General features: G+C 43.5%; 1 protein-coding gene across 2 annotated transcripts in view; it reads left to right on the top strand.

Annotated features, from left to right (window-relative positions):
* AP1AR (adaptor related protein complex 1 associated regulatory protein) overlaps positions 1 to 24,232 on the top strand; it is a 76,546-nt gene that overhangs the window by 6,717 nt on the left and 45,597 nt on the right. For both annotated transcript variants that reach the window (XM_073571952.1, XM_073571951.1), the window contains exons 2-3: positions 18,795 to 18,843; positions 21,050 to 21,076. In XM_073571952.1, the coding sequence (XP_073428053.1) occupies positions 18,795 to 18,843; positions 21,050 to 21,076 (76 nt within the window). The remainder of the gene's footprint in view (positions 1 to 18,794; positions 18,844 to 21,049; positions 21,077 to 24,232) is intronic.

Below are 24,232 nucleotides of genomic sequence, written 5' to 3'. Positions count from 1 at the left end.
ACCCCTCCTGACCCCACACAGAAACTTACCCAGCACCATGACAACCAGCACAGTCAAAGACAGCAGCGTTCTGCATATACTGAGGCCCCTGATCATGTGACCCCCTGACTCCTCCCCCTCCTGTGACCTCATCACAGGTCCTGTGCACACAGAACACACAGCCAACGCCGCACTCGTGGATGGCTGCGTGCCTTCCCCCTTCTACCTGCCTCAGGGGGTGAGACGTGGTGCACCATGGGCCGCAGATGACTGCCTCAGGGGCCGCGTGTTTGAGACCCCTGCTCTAAAGGCCCCTGTCACACTAAGCAACGCACCAGCGATCACGACAACGACACGACCTGGAAAAGATCGTTTGTACGTCGCTACATGGTCGCTAGTTAGCTGCCAAACAGGCAGATCTCCTAAACGACGCTGCAGCGATCAGCGATCTGTATAACGACCTCAGCGGTCGTCGGGACCTTGCCACACAGCATGTAATGTTTTAACGATTCTACCTAGTCCTGCCTGCGCCGCAGAGGTATGAGTCGCCAACGAGGTCGCTCGTCGTTTATAAAGGGTGTCAGACTCAGTGTTTCAGGCGCACCAGCGGGACGCCAACGATCAAAAAACGGCCCAGGACGTTCGAGCACGATCAGCGACATCACAGCGGGGGCCACATCGCTGTTGCATGTCACATAGCGACATCAAATCGGTGTCGCTTATCGCTAGCGATCTTGCTAAGTGTGACGGGGTCCTAAAGGGAAGGTGCCGTGTTTTTTCATAATTTAATGTAAAAAAGAAAATAGTATAAAAAGATATTGTCCCCTAAGCTTGACTCGGTGGTGTGTATGGATTTTTTTTTTTTCTGTAGTAATGCAGCCAGTGGGGGCTGCCATCTTACCTCTCTGGCTGCTGAACGACACTTTCCATGCTCATTTACGGCAGTCCCTGGGCATAAGAGACAATAGTCGGCTCCCGACCCTATCTCTTTCATTGCAGCTGCATCAGGAGTGAACTGGCCACGCCTCTGTGGGCAGCTCAATTCACAGCTGTAGGTGTGGCCAGGCGCCATCTTATTAGAGCCCAGTGATTTTCTTTTAGCTTCATTTACACTCTATTGCAAGCCCTGGATGCTGTACTGTTCCAGCATAAAAGGGCTTGGATGTTCACTCTGCACATACCAGCTGCAGGAGAGGAACCAGGACGAGCTCCTGGACACCAAGCTGCTCTTTCCAAAACACACGGCCAGCTGCTGCCCCTGCTCTTGCAAAACATAGGAGGAGCTGCTCCCTGCTGTTTCAAAACACTTGGCAATCTGCTGGACATCTAATACTCTCCTGTGTGATACTGTCTGCTGAGCTGTGTATCTAATCCTCTCCTGTGTGCTGAGCCGTGTATCTAATCCTCTCCTGTGTGATACTGCCTGCTGAGCCATGTATCTAATCCTCTCCTGTGTGATACTGTGTGCTGAGCCATGTATCTAATCCTCTCCTGTGTGATACTGTGTGCTGAGCCGTGTATCTAATCCTATCCTGTGATACTGCCTGCTGAGCCGTGTAACTAATCCTATCCTGTGTGATACTGTCTGCTGAGCCGTGTATCTAATCCTATCCTGTGTGATACTGCCTGCTGAGCCGTGTATCTAATCCTCACCTGTGATACTGTGTGCTGAGCTGTGTATCTAATCCTATCCTGTTTGATACTGACTGCTGATCCGTGTATCTAACTCTATCCCGTGTGATACTGCTCTCCTGAAATACTCTGTGCTGCTGTCACCCTGCTCCTCCACCATATATCTCCCTCTGTGCCCCCATAGACCAGCACACTGCTCTCCTGAAATACTCTGTGCTGCTGTCACCCTGCTCCTCCACCATATATCTCCCTCTGTGACCTCCCCCATAGACCAGCGCACTGCTCTCCTGAAATACTCTGTGCTGCTGTCACCCTGCTCCTCCATATATCTCTCTGTGTGCCCCCCATAGACCAGCACACTGCTCTCCTGAAATACTCTGTGCTGCTGTCACCCTGCTCCCTCCACCATATATCTCCCTCTGTGCCCCCCATAGTCCAGCACACTGCTCTCCTGAAAAACTCTGTGCTGCTGTCACCCTGCTCCCAGAATCCTTGCTGCCTGCCATCCTCGGTGACCGAAGACCCCATTCCTCTCCTCAGATCCCGTCCTGGTGATGTGTGAAAGCGAGGCGACAGGGGCCTGATATATGGTGGAAGGAGCAGGGCGACAGCAGCACAGAGTATTTCAGGAGAGCAGTGTGCTGGTCTATGGGGGGCGCCCTGTTCGGTGCCAGGGATTGTACATAGAGCGCTGTGTTTTATACACATGGATGGACCATCTGCTTGTCTGCTCCACAGAAATCCAGGAAACATTTCTGCTGATTGATGACCTGTCCTGATCCAGACTTTGCATGCAAAGACAGTCAGTAAATCAAAATGGCTGCTCACTGTGTTCCTAGATGTCATCCTCTCTTTTCTCTTAGCAAACACCCAGAAGGGGAGGAGAGGAGTGACACCACACCCATGTCAGCAGATTCCGCCCATAATTACTGCAGGGCAGTAATGGGAGCTAGTTGTACACTAGGTTTTTGTGCCAAATTTCAGTAGCTGCTCCCCCTAGTGTTAACAAGTGGAAATGCCAAACTTTTTAAAATTATTTTTCATATTTTACAAAATTAAAAACAAATGAAAATATTTTTAAAGAAAATCTAAACATTAATTCTTCACATTTTTTCAATTGCTGAAAAAAAAATTTTTGGATGGCACCTTCCCTTTAAGATTAGGATGGCTGAGACCTGTGCTATTGTCTAGTCTGGTAGTATTGGTGTGTGCTTGTCCAGCAGGAGTAATCAGCCCCCTGCTACAGTTTATTGGGAAGCACCACACCCAGCAAATTGCTGTTAGCTGCCAATCATAGCTTTGTGCTCCTCTGGTTGAGGTCTGTGTTCTCTTCTCCTGTCTAGTATGTGTTTCCTGTTTTGAGCGCGGCTTGTTTATTGGTGTTTCTCCTGACTATTTTGTATCTTCTCTGCCCTCTTTGATTTGACCCGACCGCCAGGCCATACTCTTGCCCTTGTTTTCTTCTCTTGCCCACAGCCCTTCGTGGAAGCAATACAGAGGACTTTGTTATAAGACCAGATCCCTGCACTGGTGTTATAGGGTCAAAGCCAGGGTTCCTGTGGTATCTGCCAGAAGGAGTGGCTTGCATCAAGTCTGTCCGAGGTGGCATGTGGCCTTTGGGAGACCTTATACTGGCTGGATCTGTAAATTATATTGTCTCTGAAATGCTGGAGCTTTTTAAGGGAAAAATGTACGGATCTGCAATTCATGCTGTCCACAATTTGGGCAGCATGAATCCAGGCACAGGTTAGCTCTAATATATGTGTAATGAAAAACTATTGAAAAATCTCACTATTGTCCATCACATGGATTTCTGTGATAGATGCTATACAGTGGCATCTGCCACCCAAGGATTTCAATGTTTTTTGGGCAGCATGGTATGGAATAGCATAGTCTACAACATTTTACATACGGTACTTTTTTTTTTTTTTTTTTTAGCAGTATACTGCTTCTAGCTAGACACAGACCAAGCGGATGCTTTTCTTTCATTCGATCCCTATGTACACTTTTGCTCTGTACTTTGGGTGCTTTCCTAACATTATAGGGCAAAAATTAGAGTTGGTGCAAATCAATTTGTAGGACCCAGTACAGTGGCCATGTCAGTGATCTATAGCCGTTGGACCAGGAGTCCAGCGAATGACCTACTGCCTCTCGGCATCCTCAGCTCTTCTTTTGACTTGCCATCTTGTTGTGACACCATTAGGGCATGTGGCAAGTGATATGATGCCAGGGCGGGTAATCAAAACAAGAGGCGCTAATGCCTGGAGATAGAAGGTGGTTCTCGGGGCTCCTGTCCAGAAGGCACAGATCACTGACATGGCCGATAGAGTTGGTGTGAATCGATAGACAATTTCCTGTAAAGCAAGAACCCAGTGTGATCTGGACCTTATTTATCCAGTTCCCATGAAAATGTAGTAGAATTCTTCCTTCACTGCCCTCCTTATTTTAGGTGCAATTCCATTATTATAATACTAAAGTACTGTATTGGTGTTTCCCTACTTTCAGTAACGTTCTTCATTTGTTTCTGGGTAATTGAAGCTGCAGTTTGATTCACTTTTTTTTTTTTTTTTTTTACTCCTGAAGTAGATGGAAACTCTTTTCCCATAGCTGAACAGAAGCCAAGGACGATTACGGGAATAGTGTGGTCAGAGAGGACATTAATTGTACTATTATACTATTGAGTTGGAGAGAACAGCTGTTTAATTGACCTATATTATCAATTTGTTTTCTTCTTGCAATATTTTCTTCAATCATTTAAGTGGTATCTAGTGGGGTGGTCCAAGTTCTAATGGCGTCAATGGAATAAAAGCCAATAATCCAATACATTATGTACATAATGTGAAGAGTTCAAGGACATCGGTGGTACTAAATCACTCTCTATGTTGTAGTTTTCCATCGACCTCCACTAGTCATTAGAACTATTTTGCTTTTATGATTATTGTTATTTCTCCATTTCATGTTTAGTTTTTCCCTTTTTGTTCTAACATTGAAGTAAGTATATTGGGATGTAGGAGTAGGTCTCCTTGATCCGGTCCCACTGATCAAGCGACTGGTGGCAGGACTTGGTCTCAGGATCTTGGAAGACCATACGCCTAAAAATGCACTGTGTAAGTTCTCATTGCCTCGCTAATAAAAAGAACTGACTGGAGTGGGCTCCTGCAGTCTACCGTGCTGATCTAAGGAGTTGGTTAATCATTTGCCAATAGAAAAGTGTACTCTGCTGTCCCCAGAGACAGAATAGCTCCCCGGAGGATTTTCTTATGGGCTCAGGCTGTGGACAGTAGAACACAAACCAATTTGCAGTGTACTTTAGAGGAAACCACTTTCCACTGTTTCCACTATGGTCTATTCCTGATTTACACACAATATTGATATGTCTAGTATGTGCAATAATAGCAACAAAGAGGCTATCCACATGTTCTGTAAGAGATGGAATGAGGGGCCTCCAGATGTTATCTTATGGTGTAACCGGGGAAACCAGTCTCATACTGAAAAGTGCTTTACATGAGTTTGCTTCACCATTTGCAGAATTTGCTAGTATCGTACAATGCAGGTGGATGGGATTTTACAAATGGTGTCGAACATTGTGTTCTTAACACTTAATGTTATGCATTGCTTATGTAGTGCCATCATATTCCATAGCGCTATAATATAGACAGGGCCCCACCATATGGATGGGGATCAGCCTGACGCGTACCAAAATAGACTATATAAAGGGCAAAAGAAGCATGCCAAACAAGGGGTGACCTATAAAAAAAAATCACTATTTTAGTTATATCAGTCACAGACCGTGAGCCCTTGCGCGCAGGGTCCCCTCTCCTTATGTACTTGTGTGTCCCTTGTCTTACACATGTCTACTATACTTGTCTATATTTCCCCTTTTCACATGTAAAGCGCCATGGAATAAATGGCGCTATATAAATGCATAATAATAATAAGACAAAAAGAAACCACGTAAAGTTCAGAACAATTAAAACCGCCAAAAGGCTACATATGCAAACCACGGCATGCCCATAATAGGGTCAATAAACCTCCCTTGCCTGTTACAGCAATGCACTGAAGCGATAATTGCCAAGGCATATAATAATGCTGGTTAGAAAATACAGTAATGAGAAGCTCTGGACAGAAGGATACCTTAGTTGGACATGGATAGATCGCATTTACTAAACTACTAGCACCAGTAAATACAATAATGATGCAAACATGAGCGTCGGATATCAAGGAAACATGACCAACACAGGCCAGAAGATCATATCCAATAAGGCCACAGTGCAAGGTAAGACCAAGCAATCCTGTATTCCTGGTGTACGTGGTGCTTGCTGCATGAACAGCATGCAATGAGTGCATCTGAGCCGTATACTATCTGCACAATGGCAAGAAATGACACCTCACCAAGGGTGGTATATAATAATGGAGTCTGTGTGCACAGGCAACAGTGTGTACCTGCACATTAATAGTTCTTGGTGGTTTCTTTTTTGTCTTGTGATATAAAAATCACTTTTATTATAGGGGATTGTTAGTGATGAGTGAACGTGCTCGGGTGTTATCCGAGTATCTTGGGCGTGCTCGAATAATGTGAATAATGTTCGAGTCCCCGCGGCTGCACGTTTTGCTGCATTTAGACAGCCGCAACACATGCGGGGATTCCCTGTTTGAAGGGTATCCCCGCATGTGTTGCGGCTGTCTAAATGCAGCAAAACGTGCAGCCGCGGGGACTCGAACATTATTCGAGCACGCCCAGGATACTCGGATAACACCCGAGCACGTTCGCTCATCACTAGTGATAGGTGATCCTGTGTTTTTGTTATAGGTTGGCATGCTCCTTTTTCCCTTTATATATCTTATTCCACAGTGCTTTACAGACATTACCTTCACTGTCCCCAGTGGGGCTCACAACCTAGATTCCTTATCAGTATGTGTTTGGAGTGTGGGAGGAAACCGGAGAACCCGGAGGAAACCCACGCAAACACGGGGAGAACATACAAACTCCTTGTAGATGTTGTCCTTGGTGGGATTTGAATCTAAGACCCCAGCATTGCAAAACAACAGTGCTAACCACTGAGCCACCATGCTGCTCTCTTTTAAGAATCAATGTGAATATTTGCTGACTACTTCACCCACTGGAATTTTCAAACCAGATGTACATTAAAATCTGCAAGAAAATGAGCTTGTAACTTACAGATTTCATTGCAGATTTTAAAGAAGTTGTGTGATGGTCAACGTGTGACTGGACACACCGACTCCAGCAGAGCGAATTTCTATGGCACACGTGACCCTGGATACACCGCCTCCAGCAGGGCGAATTTCTGAATTACACATATAACTGGATACACCGCCTCCAGCAGGGCGAATTTAAGTAATAAAGGGAAACACCAGGGAAACTGATACAATGGAGGGACCTGCGATAGGGAATGGGGACGTGGAGACCTCCTGCACTCCCCTGAGTCGTTGTCTCTACACTCCTAACGATCCCTAGGCCGGTTCCGCACCGGGCGCAGATCAGGAACCTAAAAACCCTAGCTCACCCTGCACCTAGCCCTTTCTAGTGAAATGGACGGTGCAGAAACTAATCCCACCACTGCACTGAAACACACACAAGGAAAGTTACAAAACAGGGGTAACACCACTTAGCTTTGCTCTGTTGCTCTTGCTCCCAGCAACAGAGTCCAACAACAGAATTCAGCTTCCAACTGAAGCTACTACACCAGAGCACTGCCTGAGCTGCAAGGAACTCCTCTCTGTAGTTCCTTCCTCCGCCAGACTTGGTTAGAAATGGGCAATATCACCAACAGTTAGTGAGAGAACAAGACACACCTATATAGTTAAACCAGAACAATCACACCTGTTAGTGATAATCACATGCACTAAACTAAAGAAACCAGAGTGCAATGACCCTACCGGCCACTGGGAGCAAAACTAGAACTGAAATCACCACAGTGCAATGACCCTAATGGCCACCGGGGGGCAAAACTACCTTAAAGCCAAAGGCTTGAAGGAAAAAAAAGGTTACTATTGCATTTATCTGTCATAATCCAACCTGGATCATGGCAAGTTGTCCATTAGTTGGACGACAAGTCACACCCCACGCCCTGATAAATTAATAAAGATTGTACTCACCTCCCATTCCGGCACTGTTCCCACTGTGTCTGCACCCGCTTTCCCGGAGCTCCCGTGCAGTTGTTATGACATGTGAGCCCGGCTCCCAATCAGCACTGATGTCGCTGTCTTCGCCTTCAGTCATACTGAATATGTAGAGGAAGATCTACTGAAGCCCGGATTTCCTTTCCATGTTCAAGTCTACAAAAGACGAGAACAGTGAGTCTGGCCCTGATTGGGAGCCGGGCTCATATGTCCTAACAACTGCACGGGAGCCCCGGGACCTCGAGTGCCAAAACGGCTGGAATGTTAGCTTGTACTCACCGGTTATGATTCTACTATTGCTACTGATATGCTATCTCCAGAACTGTCGCTCACGGAGGAGTGCCCCCCCTGTCAGAAGCCAGGAAGTGAGGAGACTGCAGGGCTGTGTTCTGCTCAAGAGACAACTCAAGAAAAATCATTTAACAGAAAAGTTCCCTTTCTGTTTTGTCTTGTCTCATGCACTGACACTTGGGCTTCTTGGTGAGAAGGGAGATCCACAGAGCTGTCGTTAATGAGTAACCAACAGCCCCAACTGCTTGGACGCTGCCCCCTTAGCTTGCCACAGGCTAGTAGGCTAAAGGTATTTTTTTCATTGCCGGCCATATTCCCATTATTGTTAACAAAACTGTCTTTTAGTATTTTGGGCTCTAAGGACCATGATGTTTTGGGGTGATTTTTATGGCACCATCAATGTAAGGTACTCAAGTAGATTAGTTAACAGGGTACTTTTGATGACTTTTGACATGGACATGTGAATGGCGCATCAGTAAGTTTATTGGTGACCTCTCCAGCCAGTGATTGTGTCCATCACCTGTCATTACAGGCCAAGATCTAGAGACTCTGGTGAGGGACGTGGAAATTAGTGGCACAGAAGTGGTGGGGATTAGTAAGGTTTTCATTAATCAGATTGGCATAGTATGCTAGAGGCAGCCCCTTTAAAGACCTTGTCATATGTAGATTCGGTCTGATCTGTCGACAGCATGATGTAGAGAAGGAGCAGCTAAGCAGAATTACAGATTGGTTGGAAAATATTCAGTGCAACCAGTAATTTATTTATTGGATTCACTGGTGTTTGTGGGCATATGAGTCCAGTGGGCGGCCCTACTCAATGACTGACTGCACTCTGCATGTATAGTTGCACAGGGAAGACTGTCAGTCACTAGTAGGACCGCCCACTGGACTCCTATGTATATAAACACCAGGGATTTCAATGAATAAAATAAAAGTTATACTGAAACTCCTCCAACAAACTTGTATATCAATCTAGTCAGCTGCTCTTGCTGTATAACCTCCTGCCTGCAGTTTGGATACCATTTTCACCATGATAGGTTCTCTTTTGACGTTAATTGAAAAGTGTTTTAGTATTACATTTATTTTTCTCTCCTATTGTATTATTCCAGTAGATCTCCACTACCCCAGACGTGAGCAGTGCAGCAGAGGAAGCCCCAGGCAGTGTGTTCTGTGGTATCTGTCACTGGACGTTATGCAGGCAGGAGCGTGTGCTTCAGGGGCTGCCGCGCAGCCTGGAAATCCTGAAATATTCATGGAATGACTTTACTAATTAATGTGATTCCTTTTTCCACATTCTGTGATGATTTATTCATTTTGGTTTACAACAGGATTGTAACAGTACGGAAGGTTTATGGAAGACTACATCGTAATTGTGTGTGTTATGCGTTTTCTTGTAAAATGTGGCGTCATGGTGGTCCAGTGAGCGGGTTCTCTCCTTATCACTGATGTGCCCATCAAGGAGGTCAGAGTAACATTACATAAGGGATCCTGGCACAGGCACGTGTCTGATAGAAGGCCTCATGTCCGCCTTATCTTTAGCAATGACTTTGAATAGGCTGCAGATCACAAGTGAGAACAGTTCTCATTCATTACCAGTTTTACAACAATCCAGTTTCTAATATACAGTGAAGTTAGAAATAAGTAATTGATCCCTTGCTGATTTTGTAAGTTTGCCCACTGACGAAGACATGAACAGTCTATAATTTAAGGGTAGGTTAATTTTAACATTGAGAGATGGAATATCAAAAATAAAATCCAGAAAATCACATTGTATAAATTATATAAATTTATTTGCATTGAGAATTAAGTATTTGATCTTTCTGGCAAACAAGACTTAATACTTGGTGACAAAACCCTTGTTGGCATACACAGCAGTCAGACTTTTTTGTAGTTGATGATGAGGTTTGCGCACATGTCAGGAATTTTGGTCTACTCCTCTTTGCAGATCATCTCAAAATCATTAAGATTTTGAGGTTGTCGCTTGGCAACTCGGAGTTTCAACTCCCTCCATAAGTTTTCTATGGGATTAAGGTCTGGAGACTGGCTAGGCCACTCCATGACCTTAATGTGCTTCTTTTTGAGCCAATCCTCTGTTGCCTTGGCTGTATATTTTGGATCATTGTCTTGCTGGAAAACCCAGCCACGACTCATTTTTAATGTCCTGGCGGAGGGAAGGAGGCTGTCACTCAGGATTTTACGGTACATGGCTCCATCCATTCTCCCATTGATGTGGTGAAGTAGTCCTGTGCCCTTAGCAGAGAAACACCCCCAAAACATGTTTCCACCTCCGTGCTTGACAGTGGGGACGGTGATCTTTGGGTTATAGGCAGCATTTCTCTTTCTCCAAACGTGGAGAGTTGAGTTAATGCCAGAGAGCTCAATTTTTGTCTCGTCTGACCACAGAACCTTCTCCCAATCACTAGCAAAATCATCAAGGTGTTCATTGGCAAACTTCAGATGGGCCTGCACATGTGCATTCTTGAGCAAGGGGAACTTGAGGGCACTGCAGGGATTTAATCCTTTACAGCGTAATGTTAACAATTTTTTTTTTTTTTTGGTGACTGTGGTCCTAGCTGCCATGAGATCATTAACAAGTTCCCCCCCGTGTAGTTTTTGGCTGATCTCTCACCTTCCTCATGATCAAGAATACCCCACGAAGTGAGATTTTGCATGGTGCCCCAGATCGATGTTGATTGAGAGTCATTTTGTATTTCTTCCATTTTCTTACTATTGCACCAACAGTTGTCTCCTTCTCACCCAGCGCCTTATGTATGAGTTTTGAAGCCCATTCCAGCTTTGTGCAGATCTATGATCTTGTCTCTGACATCCATAAAAAGAGGTTAGAGTCTGACTGAGTAATTGAGTCTGTGGACAGGAATCTTTTATAAAGGTGACTATGTAAGACAGCTGTCTTTAATGCAGTTAATAAGTTGATTGAGCATCTAACTGGTCTGTAGGAGCCAGAACTTAATGGTTGATAGGGGATCAAATACATATAAATTTATTTGCCTTATGCAGTAAGAAATAAGTATTTGGTCCCCTACCAACCATTAAGAGGAATGGCTCCTACACACCAGTTAGACGCTCAATCAACTCATTACCTGCAGAAAATCACATTGTATAAATTATATACATTTATTTGCATTTCGCAGTAAGAAATATAATTTATACAATGTGATTTTCTGGATTTTATTTTTGATATTCTATCTCTCAATGTTAAAATTAACCTACTCTTAAAATTATAGACTGTTCATGTCTTTGTCAGTGGGCAAACTTACAAAATCAGCAAGAGACTGTGAAGTCGCAGCCTGGTCAGACTAGTTCAGGGGAATTTGCATATTTTCAATAAAAGTTGTTTTTGTGGACACATAACTGATTATATAAATACATCAAGGGCAAGATTTTATTGCTGGATTATGGCTGTAATTTTGCAGCAGGTAGATGGGCCTTGAGGATCTGTCAATTTCCTTTTAAATTCCTTATGTTTTTTTTGGTTGTACACCATGAGTAAAATATTTCCCAGGATCCTACTTCTTCCCCAAAGGGCTTAGACAGACGGTCCTATTTCTTGTGTGAGGATCGCATCGCACTGCACGAACTGCTCTCCTGACCTGCGCATGACAGCGTGATGTATTTCTATGCAGTTGTCACACTCTCAGGTCAGGAGAACCGATGGTCAGTCCGAGGACTGCAATGCAATCCTCGCATGAGATATGTGTCTGCCCCTAAAGACCAAATGTTGAATGTGTAATAGTAACAGGTATTCTTTATAGTCACACGGATAACTCATTTTGGGGTACAGACCTTTTTTTTGAAAACCAAATAGATATACACCGTACACAATTATACAAACAATGGGGAAAAAAGTATTTAGTCAACCACCAATTGTGCAAGTTCTCCCACTTAAAAAGATGAGAGAGGCCTGTAATTGACATCATAGGTAGACCACAACTATGTGGAGTCAAAATGAGAAAACAAATCCAGAAAATCACCTTGTCTGATTTGCCAAGATTTATTTTGCAAATTATGGTGGAAAATAACTATTTGGTCACCTAAAAACATGCAAGATTTCTGGCTCTCACAGACCTGTAACTTCTTTAAGAGGCTCCTCTGTCCTCCACTCATTACCTGTAGTAATGGCACCTGTTTGAACATGTTATCAGTATAAAAGACACCTGTCCACAACCTCCAAACTCCACTATGTTGAAGACCAAAAGTTGTCGAAGGACACCAGAAACAAAATTGTAGCCCTGCACTAGGCTGGGAAGACTGAACCTGCAATAGGAAAGCAGCTTGGTGTGATGAAATCAACTGTGGGAACAATAATAAGAAAATGGAAGACATACAAGACTACTGATAATCTCCCTCAATCTAGGGCTCCTTGCAAGGTCTCACCCCGTGGGGTCAAAATGATCACAAGAACAATGAGCAAAAATCCCAGAACCACACTGGGGGACCTAGTGAATGACCTGCATAGAGCTGGGACCACCGTAACAAAGGCTACCATCAGTAACACACTATGCCACCAGGGACTCAGATCCTGCAGTGCCAGACGAGTCCCCCTGCTTAAGCCAGTACATGTCCGGGCCCGTCTGAAGTTTGCTAGAGAGCATTTGGATTATCCAGAAGAGTATTGGGAAAATGTCATATGGTCTGGTGAAACCAAAGTAGAACTGTTTGGTAGAAACAAAAGTCGTCATGTTTGGAGAAGACAGAAGGCTCAGTTGTATCCAAAGAACACCAAAGAACACCATACCTACTGATAAATGGAGGTGGCAACATCATGCTTTGGGGCTGTTTCTCTGTAAAGGGACCAGGACGACTGATCCGTGTACATGAAAGAATGAATGGGGCCAAGGATCGTGAGATTTTGAGTGCAAACCTCCTTCCATCAGCAAGGGCATTGAAGATGAACCGTGTATGGGTCTTTCAGCATGATAAATATCCCAAGCACACCACCAGGGCAACGAAAGAGTGGCTTCGTAAGAAGCATATGAAGGTCCTGGAGTGGCCTAGCCAGTCTCCAGATCTCAACCCCATAGAAAACCTTTGGAGGTATTTGAAAGTCTGTGTTGCCCAGCGACAGGCCCAAAACATCACTGCTCCAGAGGAGATTTGCATGGAGGAATGGGCCAACATACCACCAACAGTGTGTGCCAACCTTGTGAAGACTTACAGAAAACGTTTGACCTCTGTCATTGCCAACAAAGGATATATAACAAAATATTGAGATGAACTTTTGTTAATGACCAAATACTTATTTTCCACCATAATTTGCAAAATAAATCTTGCCAAATCAGACAAGGTGATTTTCTGGATTTGTTTTCTCATTTTGACGCTCATAGTTGTGGTCTACCTATGATGTCAATTACAGGCCTCTCTCAGCTTTTTAAGTGGGAGAACTTGCACAATTGATGGCTGACTAAATACTTTTTTCTCTACTGTATTTACCCTCTTCCCGCTTCTATGTGTAACAAAAAACTTGAAATCCACAAAAGTCACCCACAATAAAAGTAAAAGGTATTCATGAAATTTTCTGGACATCATATTTTCTTTCGGAACATTATAATCTCCACTACTATAGTCCAAGGCATAAAGAAAAACGCATTGTTATGTTTATTTGGACTAGATACTAGGAAGTCCTTCAGAATGTCACTTTTGCCCTTAATGAGGTGGAATGTGACATAGGAGGTTTAAATTTTGCCAACACTTGTAGACCAGCCTCTGCTCTCTGAGAGGCTATTCAGTGCTCATAATCTTGAACCTGCTGCACGTTACCACTCGAAGGACAAGCGTGATCTTCACATTCACTTTGGAGAGAATGACAAATCGCATGTGATATGTTAATTCTGGTGAATTCCCTTTTACCTGTGACTAAAGTTGTCACCATGAAATGTTGTGTACTACAGGCAGTGAAGGATGAAAGTGCCTACTGTATTTTTTTTTTTTTTACAGGAAAAACATCTGTGTACAGTGTTATCCAGTAGATAGGAAAATATTACAATTTGAGAATCCTCAGTGGTTGATACCTTTTAAATGGCTAACTGAAAAGATGGTAACAAATTGCAGCTTTCCAGACTACTCGGGTCCCTTCATCAGGCATATAGACAAATACAACATCTGAAGAGTCACATATTTATACACAACAGGACACAGGAGTAATGCAATAGATAAGACAAGTGGCGTGAAGCAGAACTGTCATTATGGGAGAAGGAGAAGCAGTTGTGGATGTAAATGTTGAAGCAGTTCGTAGATAGGAGTGTGAAAGTCTTATTGTCCTATGATTGAGGTTTGGTCCATGATTGTGATGCCCCCAAATGGTCTGAGGATCACATTTCTTAGATGATATAGAAAGACATAAATCCATGCGACACATTTATTCCTGCACTGAGTGTGTCAAAGGTTGTCATAAGTTTATACTCCCACATTTTTCTGTCTCTCTGAGATTTGAAGTTACCTTTTAATACAAGTAATTTCATGTCTATGGTGCTGTGATCAGGGAGACAAAAATGTTTGGCCACAGTTATATCTATTATTTTTTCTCCTATTGAGTGGCGATGAGAATTCATCCTTGTTCTCAGTATTTGCCCTGTCTCCCCCACATACAGACCCTCAGTTGGACATTTAGTACAAAATAATTCAGTACACTACGTTAGATGTGATGCAGCTGAAAGTAAAGTACAGACCAAAAGTTTGGACACACCTCATTCAAAGAGTTTTAGTTATTTTCATGACTATGAAAATTGTAGATTCACTCTGAAGGCATCAAAACTATGAATTAACACATGTGGAATTATATAACTAACAAAAAAGTGTGAAACAACTGAAAATGTCTTATATTCTAGGTTCTTCAAAGTAGCCACCTTTTGCTTTGATTACTGCTTTGCACACTCTTGGCATTCTCTTGATGAGCTTCAAGAGGTAGTCACCGGAAATGGGTTTTCACTTTACAGGTGTGCCCTATCAGGTTTAATAAGTGGGATTTCTTGCCTTATAAATGGGGTTGGGACCATCAGTTGTGTTGTGCAGAAGTCTGGTGGATAAACAGCTGGTAGTCCTACTGAATAGACTGTTAGCTGCTTTTTTCTTGCCATAATACAAATACTAAGTAAAAAACAACGAGTGGCCATCATTACTTTAAGAAATGTAGGACAGTCAGTCCGAAAAATTGGGAAATCTTTGAAAGTGTCCCCAAGTGCAGTGGAAAAAACCATCAAGGGCTACAAAGAAACTGGCTCACATGAGGACCGCCCCAGGAAAGGAAGACCAAGAGTCACCTCTGCTGCGGAGGATAAGTTCATCCGAGTCACCAGCCTCAGAAATCGCAGGTTAACAGCAGCTCAGATTAGAGACCTGGTCAATGCCACACAGAGTTCTATCAGCAGACACATCTCTACAACAACTGTTAAGAGGAGACTTTGTGCAGAAGGCATTCATGGTAAAATAGCTGCTAGGAAACCACTGCTAAGGACAGGCAACAAGCAGAAGAGACTTGTTTGGGCTAAAGAACACAGGGAATGGACATTAGACCAGTGGAAATCTGTGCTTTGGTCTGATGAGTCCAAATCTGAGATCTTTGGTTCCAACCACCGTGTCTTTGTGTGATGCAGAAAAGGTGAACGGATGGACTCTACATGCCTGGTTCCCACCGTTAAGCATAGAGGAGGAGGTGTGATGGTGTGGGGGTGCTTTTCTGGTGACACTGTTGGGGATTTATTCAAAATTGAAGGCATACTGAACCAGCATGGCTACCACAGCATCTTGCAGCGGCATGCTATTCCATCCGGTTTGCGTTTAGTTGGACCATCATTTATTTTTCAACAAGACAATGACCCCAAACACACCTCCAGGCTGTGTAAGCGCTATTTGACTAAGAAAGAGAGTGATGGGGTGCTACGCCAGATGACCTGGCCTCCACAGTCACTAGACCTGAACCCGATCGAGATGGTTTGGGGTGAACTGGACCGCAGAGTGAAGGAAAAAGGGCCAACAAGTGCTAAGCATCTCTGGGAACTCCTTCAAGACTGTTGGAAGACCATTTCCGGTGACTTCCTCTTGAAGCTCATCAAGAGAATGCCAAGAGTGTGCAAAGCAGTAATCAAAGCAAAACGTGGCTACTTTGAAGAACCTAGAATATAAGACATATTTTCAGTTGTTTCACACTTTTTTTGTTAATTATGTAATTCCACATGTGTTAATTCTGTTAATTCATAGTTTTGATGCCTTCAGAGTGAATCTACAATTTTCATAGTCATGAAAATAAAGAAAACTCTTTGAATGAGAAGGTGTGTCCAAACTTTTGGTCTGTACTGTACCTGGGATCTTGTAGTCCTGATGTGAGTTGGGGGTCTTCATCTTGTCCATGGTCATTATAAATGGACAGGTTTTACATTTTTTCTGGTTGCAGGTAAAGGTTTCTGTAGCTGTTGGGGAGGCCAGGGAACTTCTGACAATGATGCTTCTCAGATTTGGGGGCTGCCAAAAAGACCGACGTTGGAGATCTGGAAATATGGATTGTAATTGGGCATCTTTTTGTAATAAAGGTTGTAGTTTCCATGCGAAGTAGAGCTGCACGGAAACGACAATCTATTATAAAAAGATCCCCCATTACAATCTGTATTTCCAGATCCCCCACTAAGGGCACATCTTTATTTCTGGCCTTCAGGGTAATATTTCAGTTTCCCAGAGGAAGGTCTGGTCAGTATTAGGGCTCTTTTACACCACTTGTATTTTTGGTTTGAGTGCTGGCCTTGGGGAAAAAAGGACAGTACTTGGACCAATGTTATTCAATAGGAAAGTGCAGATGATTGTTTTTTTTTCACTGACCGAATTTCCCTGAGAAGAAAATGGCAGCGTTAACTAGTTTTCTTCAGTCAATCAGGTGCGACTCATCCATTCAAGTGCCCCAAAAAAAAAAAAAATTAAATACTATACGGAGCCATTGTATGGCATCTGAGTTTTATGGATACATTGCAATTCTGTAACATAGGAAACCGTAAATGGTCCTGTAAAAGATTCCTGCTGTAAAAGAAAAAAAACAAAACGGATTGCACATGGATGACAAGTGAAAAAAAAAAATCGTCCCACTTTGATGGATAAAACTGACCATTTTTATATGGTCTTGGGAATGAACACGTAAATTGCGACACCCTTAACTATTAACGAAGTTGTCCGCTACTTGGACCACTACTTGGACAACTTCTTGTCATACCCCTCGCTTGTCCCCCATAAAACAATAAAACTTATACTCCCCTTTCGTGCCGGCGCTGTCGGCACTCGCTCTCCCGATGCTCTTGTGCAGTTGTTGTGACATGTGACGCCGGTGCCCAATCAGCGCTGGCATCACTGTCCTTGTCTTCTGTCGAACTGAGCATGAAGATGAAGTCAGAGATCAGATGCAGCCCGCACTTCCTCTTCATATTCTTTTTGTCCGAAGGCGGAGACAGTGACACCAGCGCTGATTGTCATTGTCCAACCGCACGGGAGCCCCAGGAGTGCGAGTGCCGACAACGCGGGAACAGCGCCGGCATGGGAGGTGAGTATAACCTTTATCTTTTATGGGGCCAAACATTTTGATCCAGAAGGGGTTGTCCTAGTAGTGGACAACCACTTTAATTTTAATTGTTGTTTTTCAAAATGTGTCACCTTTTTCATGTGTGTCCATCACATGTCCTTTAGGATGCTTTTCCTTTATGGGTTTCCTGCTGATTGATCTGGGGAGTAGGGGGTGAAGAGTGAAGAATCCATGGATATTTGCTTACAAACTTTGGCTCTTTTACGTCCGGTGGAGGGCTGACCTAGAATCAGCGCCTAGTTTTCACACGGGTGGCAGCCCAGATGGATGTTAGGAGCATGAACGGCTCTCTCTGGGCTGGGCCTCGGTTAAAAGAAAGCTACTGATCCTGTCTTCTGCCAGGTCTTCTGTACTTGAAAGACAGGGCCTGATTTAGTGGGCTGCTATAGACCACATTCTTGCACACTGTTTTTTTTTTTTTTTTTGTGTGTGTGTGTGGCACTGTTAACATTTTTGAGAGCACACGAGTGGACAGCACAATCTCTGAAAAAAATTCAGTGACTACAATTCCACAAATAGACTTACACATATACGGTATATGATGGAGCTGTTGTCTTTACACAACTGAAAAACGTGACCACCATTCATCAAGGGATGATATCTTTCTTAACGACCCTACAGAAGGAGTTGATCTCTGCCTCTTTTAGTTTTGATGTTAGATTGATTGGATTTCATAAGTGGCAGGTTATCAAATGTTATAGAAAAGCATCTAGAGTCAAATCGTTAAACAACCCTTTTCCCTGTTCCCCTTTACGAGCTAGCTCCTAGAGCTATGTATCTGTGGCTCTAACTCTTGCAGACCTGATGTGGCCGTGTATTACATGGTCTGCTGTTCAGTTGGTTGATTGTCATGTTATATTACTATGTGGCAGTGCTGGACCAGCAAAGGTTCCTGCACTTTCAGCAGTTTCTTATCCAAACTGTAATATGTACCGTACAACTCAATTGTGGGAAAGCATATGGAATGAGATCTATAGGTAATGAAGATTGGGGTGTGGGAAGAGTAATGGACTGATTCAACCACAGGTTGAAGCAGAAGTGGAATTCTGAAGATTCTATGAAGTTGAAATGTGACCGTCAACTCGCTGTATGAACCATCAGCATTACATAGAATTCCATTATTAGGATGTGTATACTGTAAATGTATTTTGTAAATGTTTTGTTTTTTCCCCTGCAGATCCAAATATTTTCGAACCTCCTCACGAGGAGAACACTATACTATTGAGGTAAGCAGATTCCACTCTCTGCATTATTGATGTAAAAAACTTGTTTGTCGCTCTCTATTCTGTCTGGAGCATACTGTGTTGGTCTGGTCAGTGCTTTGCTTTGTCCTCCTTACTGTGTTAAGGTACTGTCACACTTAGCGATGTACCAGCGATCCCGACCAGTGATATGACGCGGTCAGGATCGCTGGTACATCGCTAAGTCGTCGCTAGTGAGCTGCCACACAGGCAGATCTCACCAGCGACATCGCTGGGGACGGGGGTCGCTACTTACCTGTCACACTAGGCGATCCTGACGTCCTCCCGCCCACGTCGCTCGTCTCTCCACAGGAAGCCCAGCAGGAAGCTGACGATGAGAAACGGTCCAGAACGTTCTCGCGCGATCAGCGATAACCAGCGGGGGAGCGGGTCGTAGGTAAGTATCAGACACAGCGATATTGCTAGCGATATCGCTTAGTGTGACAGAACCTTAAGCCTCAGTCTTGTATTCTCCACAAAAGTTACGATTATGAGATTGATATATACACAAAGCTATGGAGGACACATCAGTGATGCAAAAAGAATTGGCGATTACAGCATCCCGTAAAAACTACAATCTTTTATTCCGAGAAGACCAGTACTCGCGCTCCATAACCCACAGCTCCTCTCTAGTAGGATATGCCAGTATCGCTATATAAACACTGGAAAGTTAGAGGAAGAATTATTTACAGGGATAGTGAGAAAGAGGGATCTATCTGTCTTCTGAGATCAGGGTCTACAGCGTCCCCACTGAGAGGAGTGAAGATGAGCACACTCAACCTCCGCTCCATTCAGTGTCTGTGGGACTGGGAAAAATAGCTGAGTGCTGTATTTGTTTTTCCCCCCAACAGTCCTATAGGCAGTGAATGGCGCGAAGGTCAATTATGGCCATCTTCATTCAATTCAGTCAAGGTTCTACAGAGCCCACATTCTCGGGAGTGCTGGTAATCCCTCAATATATAAGTAATCCGCTATCCAATGGATAGGAGCCAACTTTCTATTGTGGAAATGTCCCTTTAAAATCATTGTGTTAATATTTATGCTTACCGATCTGAAAGCAGCATAAAATAAGGACATAGTATGATTTTAGTGATGCATCACTTACGGGGCTTCTTGTAGCTTTGACAAAAATCACCGTTTTATCTGCTGCAGCTCTGCTAGTTCTCTCTAACCCAGGTTAAGCTGGAGTCACACATAGCAATCTCGCTAGCGAGATCGCTGCTGAGTCACAACTTTTGTGACGTAACAGCGATCTCACCAGCGAGATCGCTGTGTGTGACAGCGATCAGCGAGCGGCCCCCCTGCCTTTATCGCTGATCGCTGTAAGAAACCCCTGGACATTTTTTTGGTCGCTGGTCTCCCGCTGGCCAGCACGCATCGCTGCGTGTGACAGGCGGGAGACCAGCGATCAGCTATAAAAAATAGAATTAAAATAAAAAATATTGTTATTCTCACCTTCCGACGTCCCGCGCAGCCATCCCGCCTCTCTCCACGCTCCCGGTCCCAGTGATCCTTTGCACGAATGACCACGAGACTTCGCGCTCCCGCGAGACCGTGATGTCTCGTGGTCATTCTCGCAAAGGATTACTGGGACCGGAGCGTGGAGAGAGGCAGGATGGCTGCGCGGGACGTCGAAAGGTGAGAATAACAATATTTATTTTAATTCTATTTTTTACAGGGATGTCTGTTTGGCAGCTCACCAGCGATCACATAGCGACTTGCCAGCGATCCTGACACCTTGATATCGGTGTCGATATCGCTGGTAAGTCGCTATGTGTGACTCCAGCTTTACACCGTTGATCCACAGCTTTCTGCTTACACTGTGCATAGTCAGCTGCAAATGAGTTGTGAGAGACAGGGATAGATAAAGCTCATGAATATCAAGGACTAGATAGCTGGAGCTCAGTGCTGAGAGAACTAGCATAGCTGCAGCAGATAAGGAAGTATTTTATCAACACTACAGCAAGAAGCCCAGTAAGGGACACATTACTGGAATTGGGGTCTCTGCCTCTACTTTATTCTGCTCTCAAGGCAGGAAAAACCTTGTGATAGACTGTTTTTTAACATTCATTTTTGTTTTCATTCACTCAAAAACTAACTGAAATGGTTTTTAGTATTTTGTGGTGTAGGAACTTTCCTGTATTTTTGAATTTTCAATTTCAACGTTTGTGTTTTTGTTTTCTTCTAACAGTTTGAAAACCTTGTAGAAAGTGATGAGGTATGTATATGGACTTTACTTGGGTAGGCACTAAATGGCACCATATGTAAAAACGGAGCACAGATAAACATGTAATGTGCCCTCTATAAACGTGCATCCAGGAGAGTGTGAAAGTGATGGGGGCATGTTCATTCTCCTGAAACAGTATTGTGTCCTTAGCACCATGGCGTCAAAATGCGTCAGGAATGTATTATTTTCTGAAGAACTTGCTGTGCACGTCCAGTATTTCTCTCTGAATTGCTGCAGATCTTAGGTTGTGACTGCTTCATGGCGGTGGGAAATATTTGCTGGGCAGGCTTGAAATGTGGACCAAACGTGTAAGGGGAATGTAAGGAGCCAAGTTCCCGGGTAGGTCATTTATTCAGGAGTGAATATTTGCTGCATTATGACCATAAATGGCCCCTACTGCTGTTTGCATTAATGTCATCGTACCTGATGATTTTCAAAACTATTTAGCTTTTAATTTCATTTTAGCCATTAAAAGATATTAACTTTTAACCCCTTCACTACCAAGGGTGGTTTGCACGTTAACTACCGGGCCAATTTTTACAATTCTGACCACTGTACCTTTATGAGGTCATAACTCTGGAACGCTTTCATGGATCCCGGTGATTCTGACATTGTTTTCTCGTGACATATTGTACTTCATGTTAGTGGTAAAATTGCATTCAAATAACTTGCGTTTATTTGTGAAAAAAACGGAAATTTGGCGAAAATTTTGAAAATTTCGCAATTTTCCAACTTTGAATTTTTATGCCCTTAAATCACAGCGATACGGCACACAAAAAACTTAATACATAACATTTCCCACATGTTTACTTTACATCAGCACAATTTTGGAACCAAAATTTTTTTTTGTTAGGAAGTTATAAGGGTTAAAATTTGACCAGCGATTTCTCATTTTTGCAACACCATTTTATTTTTAGGGACCACTTCACATTTGAAGCCACTTTGAGGGGTCTATATGATAGAAAATACCCAAAAGTGACACCATTCTAAAAACTGCACCCCTTAAGGTGCTTAAAATCACATTCAAGAAGTTTATTAACACTTTAGGTGCGTCACAGGAATTTTTTGAATATTAAAAAAAAATGAACATTTAACTTTTTTTCACAAAAAAAATACTTCAGGTTCAATTTTCTTTATTTTACCAAGGGTAACAGGAAAAATTGGACTGCAAAAGTTATTGTGCAATTTGTCCTGAGTACGCTGATACCTGATATGTGGGGGGGAACCACTGTTTCGGCGCATGGCAGAGCTCAGAATGGAAGGAGCGCCGTTTGACTTTTTCAATGCAAAATTGGCTGGAATTCAGATCGGACGCCATGTCACGTTTGGCGAGCCCCTGATGTACCTAAACAGTGGAAACCCCCCCAAGTGACCCCATTTTGGAAACTAGACCCCCCAAGGAACTTATCTAGATATGTGGTGAGAACTTTGAACCCACAAGGGCTTCACAGAAGTTTATAACGTACAGCGGTACAATTAAAAAATCATATTTTTTCCACAAAAATGATCTTTTCACCCCCAATTTTTATTTTTCCAAGGGTAACAGGACCCTAAAAGTTATTGTGCAATTTGTCCTGAGTACGCTGATACCCCATATGTGGGTGTAAATGACTATTTGGGCGCATAGCAGAGCTCGGAAGGGAAGCACCGCCATTTGACGTTTTTGGCTAGAATTGAGATCGGACACCATGTCGCGATTGGAAAACCCTGATGTACCAAAACAGTGGAAACCCCCCACAAATGACACCATTTTGGAATCTAGACCCCCCAAGGAACTTATCTAGATGTGTGGTGAGAACTTTGAACCCCCAAGGGCTTCACAGAAGTTTATAACGTACAGCAGTACAATTAAAAAATCATATTTTTTCCACAAAAATGATCTTTTCACCCCCAATTTTTATTTTTCCAAGGGTAACAGGACCCTAAAAGTTATTGTGCAATTTGTCCTGAGTACGCTGATACCCCATATGTGGGTGTAAATGACTATTTGGGCGCATAGCAGAGCTCGGAAGGGAAGCACCGCCATTTGACGTTTTTGGCTAGAATTGAGATCGGACACCATGTCGCGATTGGAAAACCCTGATGTACCAAAACAGTGGAAACCCCCCACAAATGACACCATTTTGGAATCTAGACCCCCCAAGGAACTTATCTAGATGTGTGGTGAGAACTTTGAACCCCCAAGGGCTTCACAGAAGTTTATAACGTACAGCAGTACAATTAAAAAATCATATTTTTTCCACAAAAATGATCTTTTCACCCTCAATTCTTATTTTTCCAAAAGTAACAGGACCCTAAAAGATATTGTGCAATTTATCCTGAGTACGCTGATACCCCACATGTGGGTGTAAACCACTATTTGGGCGTATGGCAGAGCTCGGAAGGGAAGCAGCGCCATTTGACGTTTTTGGCTGGAATTGAGATCGGACACCATGTCGCGTTCGGAAAGCCCCTGATGTACCAAAACAGTAGAAACCCCCCACAAATGACACCATTTTGGAAACTAGACCCCCCAAGGAACTTATCTAGATGTGTGGTGAGCACTTTGAACCCCCCAGTGCTTCACTGAAGTTTATAACGTCCGGGCGTGGAAATAAAAAAATCGTATTTTTTCCACAAACATGATCTTTTAGTCCCCATTTTTTTATTTTCCCAAGGGTATCAGGAGAAATTGGACCCCAAAAGTTGTTGTCCAATTTGTCCTGAGTACGCTGATACCTCATATGTGGGAGAAAACTACTGTATGGGCACACGTCGGGGCTCGGAAGGGAAGTAGTGACGTTTTGGAATGCAGACTTTGATGGATTGGTCTGCGGGTGTCATGTGCGTTTGGAGAGCCCCTGATGTACCTAAACTATTGAAACTCCCCACAAGTGACCCCATTTTGGAAACTAGACCCCCCACGGAGCTTATCTAGATGTGTGGAGAGCACTTTGAACCCCCAAGTGCTTCACAGAAGTTTATAACGCCTGGGCGTGAAAATAAAAAAAACATTTTTTTCCGCAAAATTATATTTTTGCCCCCAATTTTTTATTTTCCTAAGGGTAACAGGAGAAATTGGACCCCAAAAGTTGTTTTGTAATTTGTCCTGAGTAGGCTGATACCCTACATGTGGGGGTAAAACACTCTTTGGGCACATGGCAGAGC

Source organism: Dendrobates tinctorius, unplaced genomic scaffold, assembly GCF_039654945.1.
Source record: "Dendrobates tinctorius isolate UK_male_01 unplaced genomic scaffold, ASM3965494v1 ptg000030l, whole genome shotgun sequence".
NCBI classification, from domain to species: domain Eukaryota; kingdom Metazoa; phylum Chordata; class Amphibia; order Anura; family Dendrobatidae; genus Dendrobates; species Dendrobates tinctorius.
The sequence above is the reverse complement of the archived record's forward strand: the minus strand, read 5'-3'. Positions and strand labels throughout refer to the sequence as shown.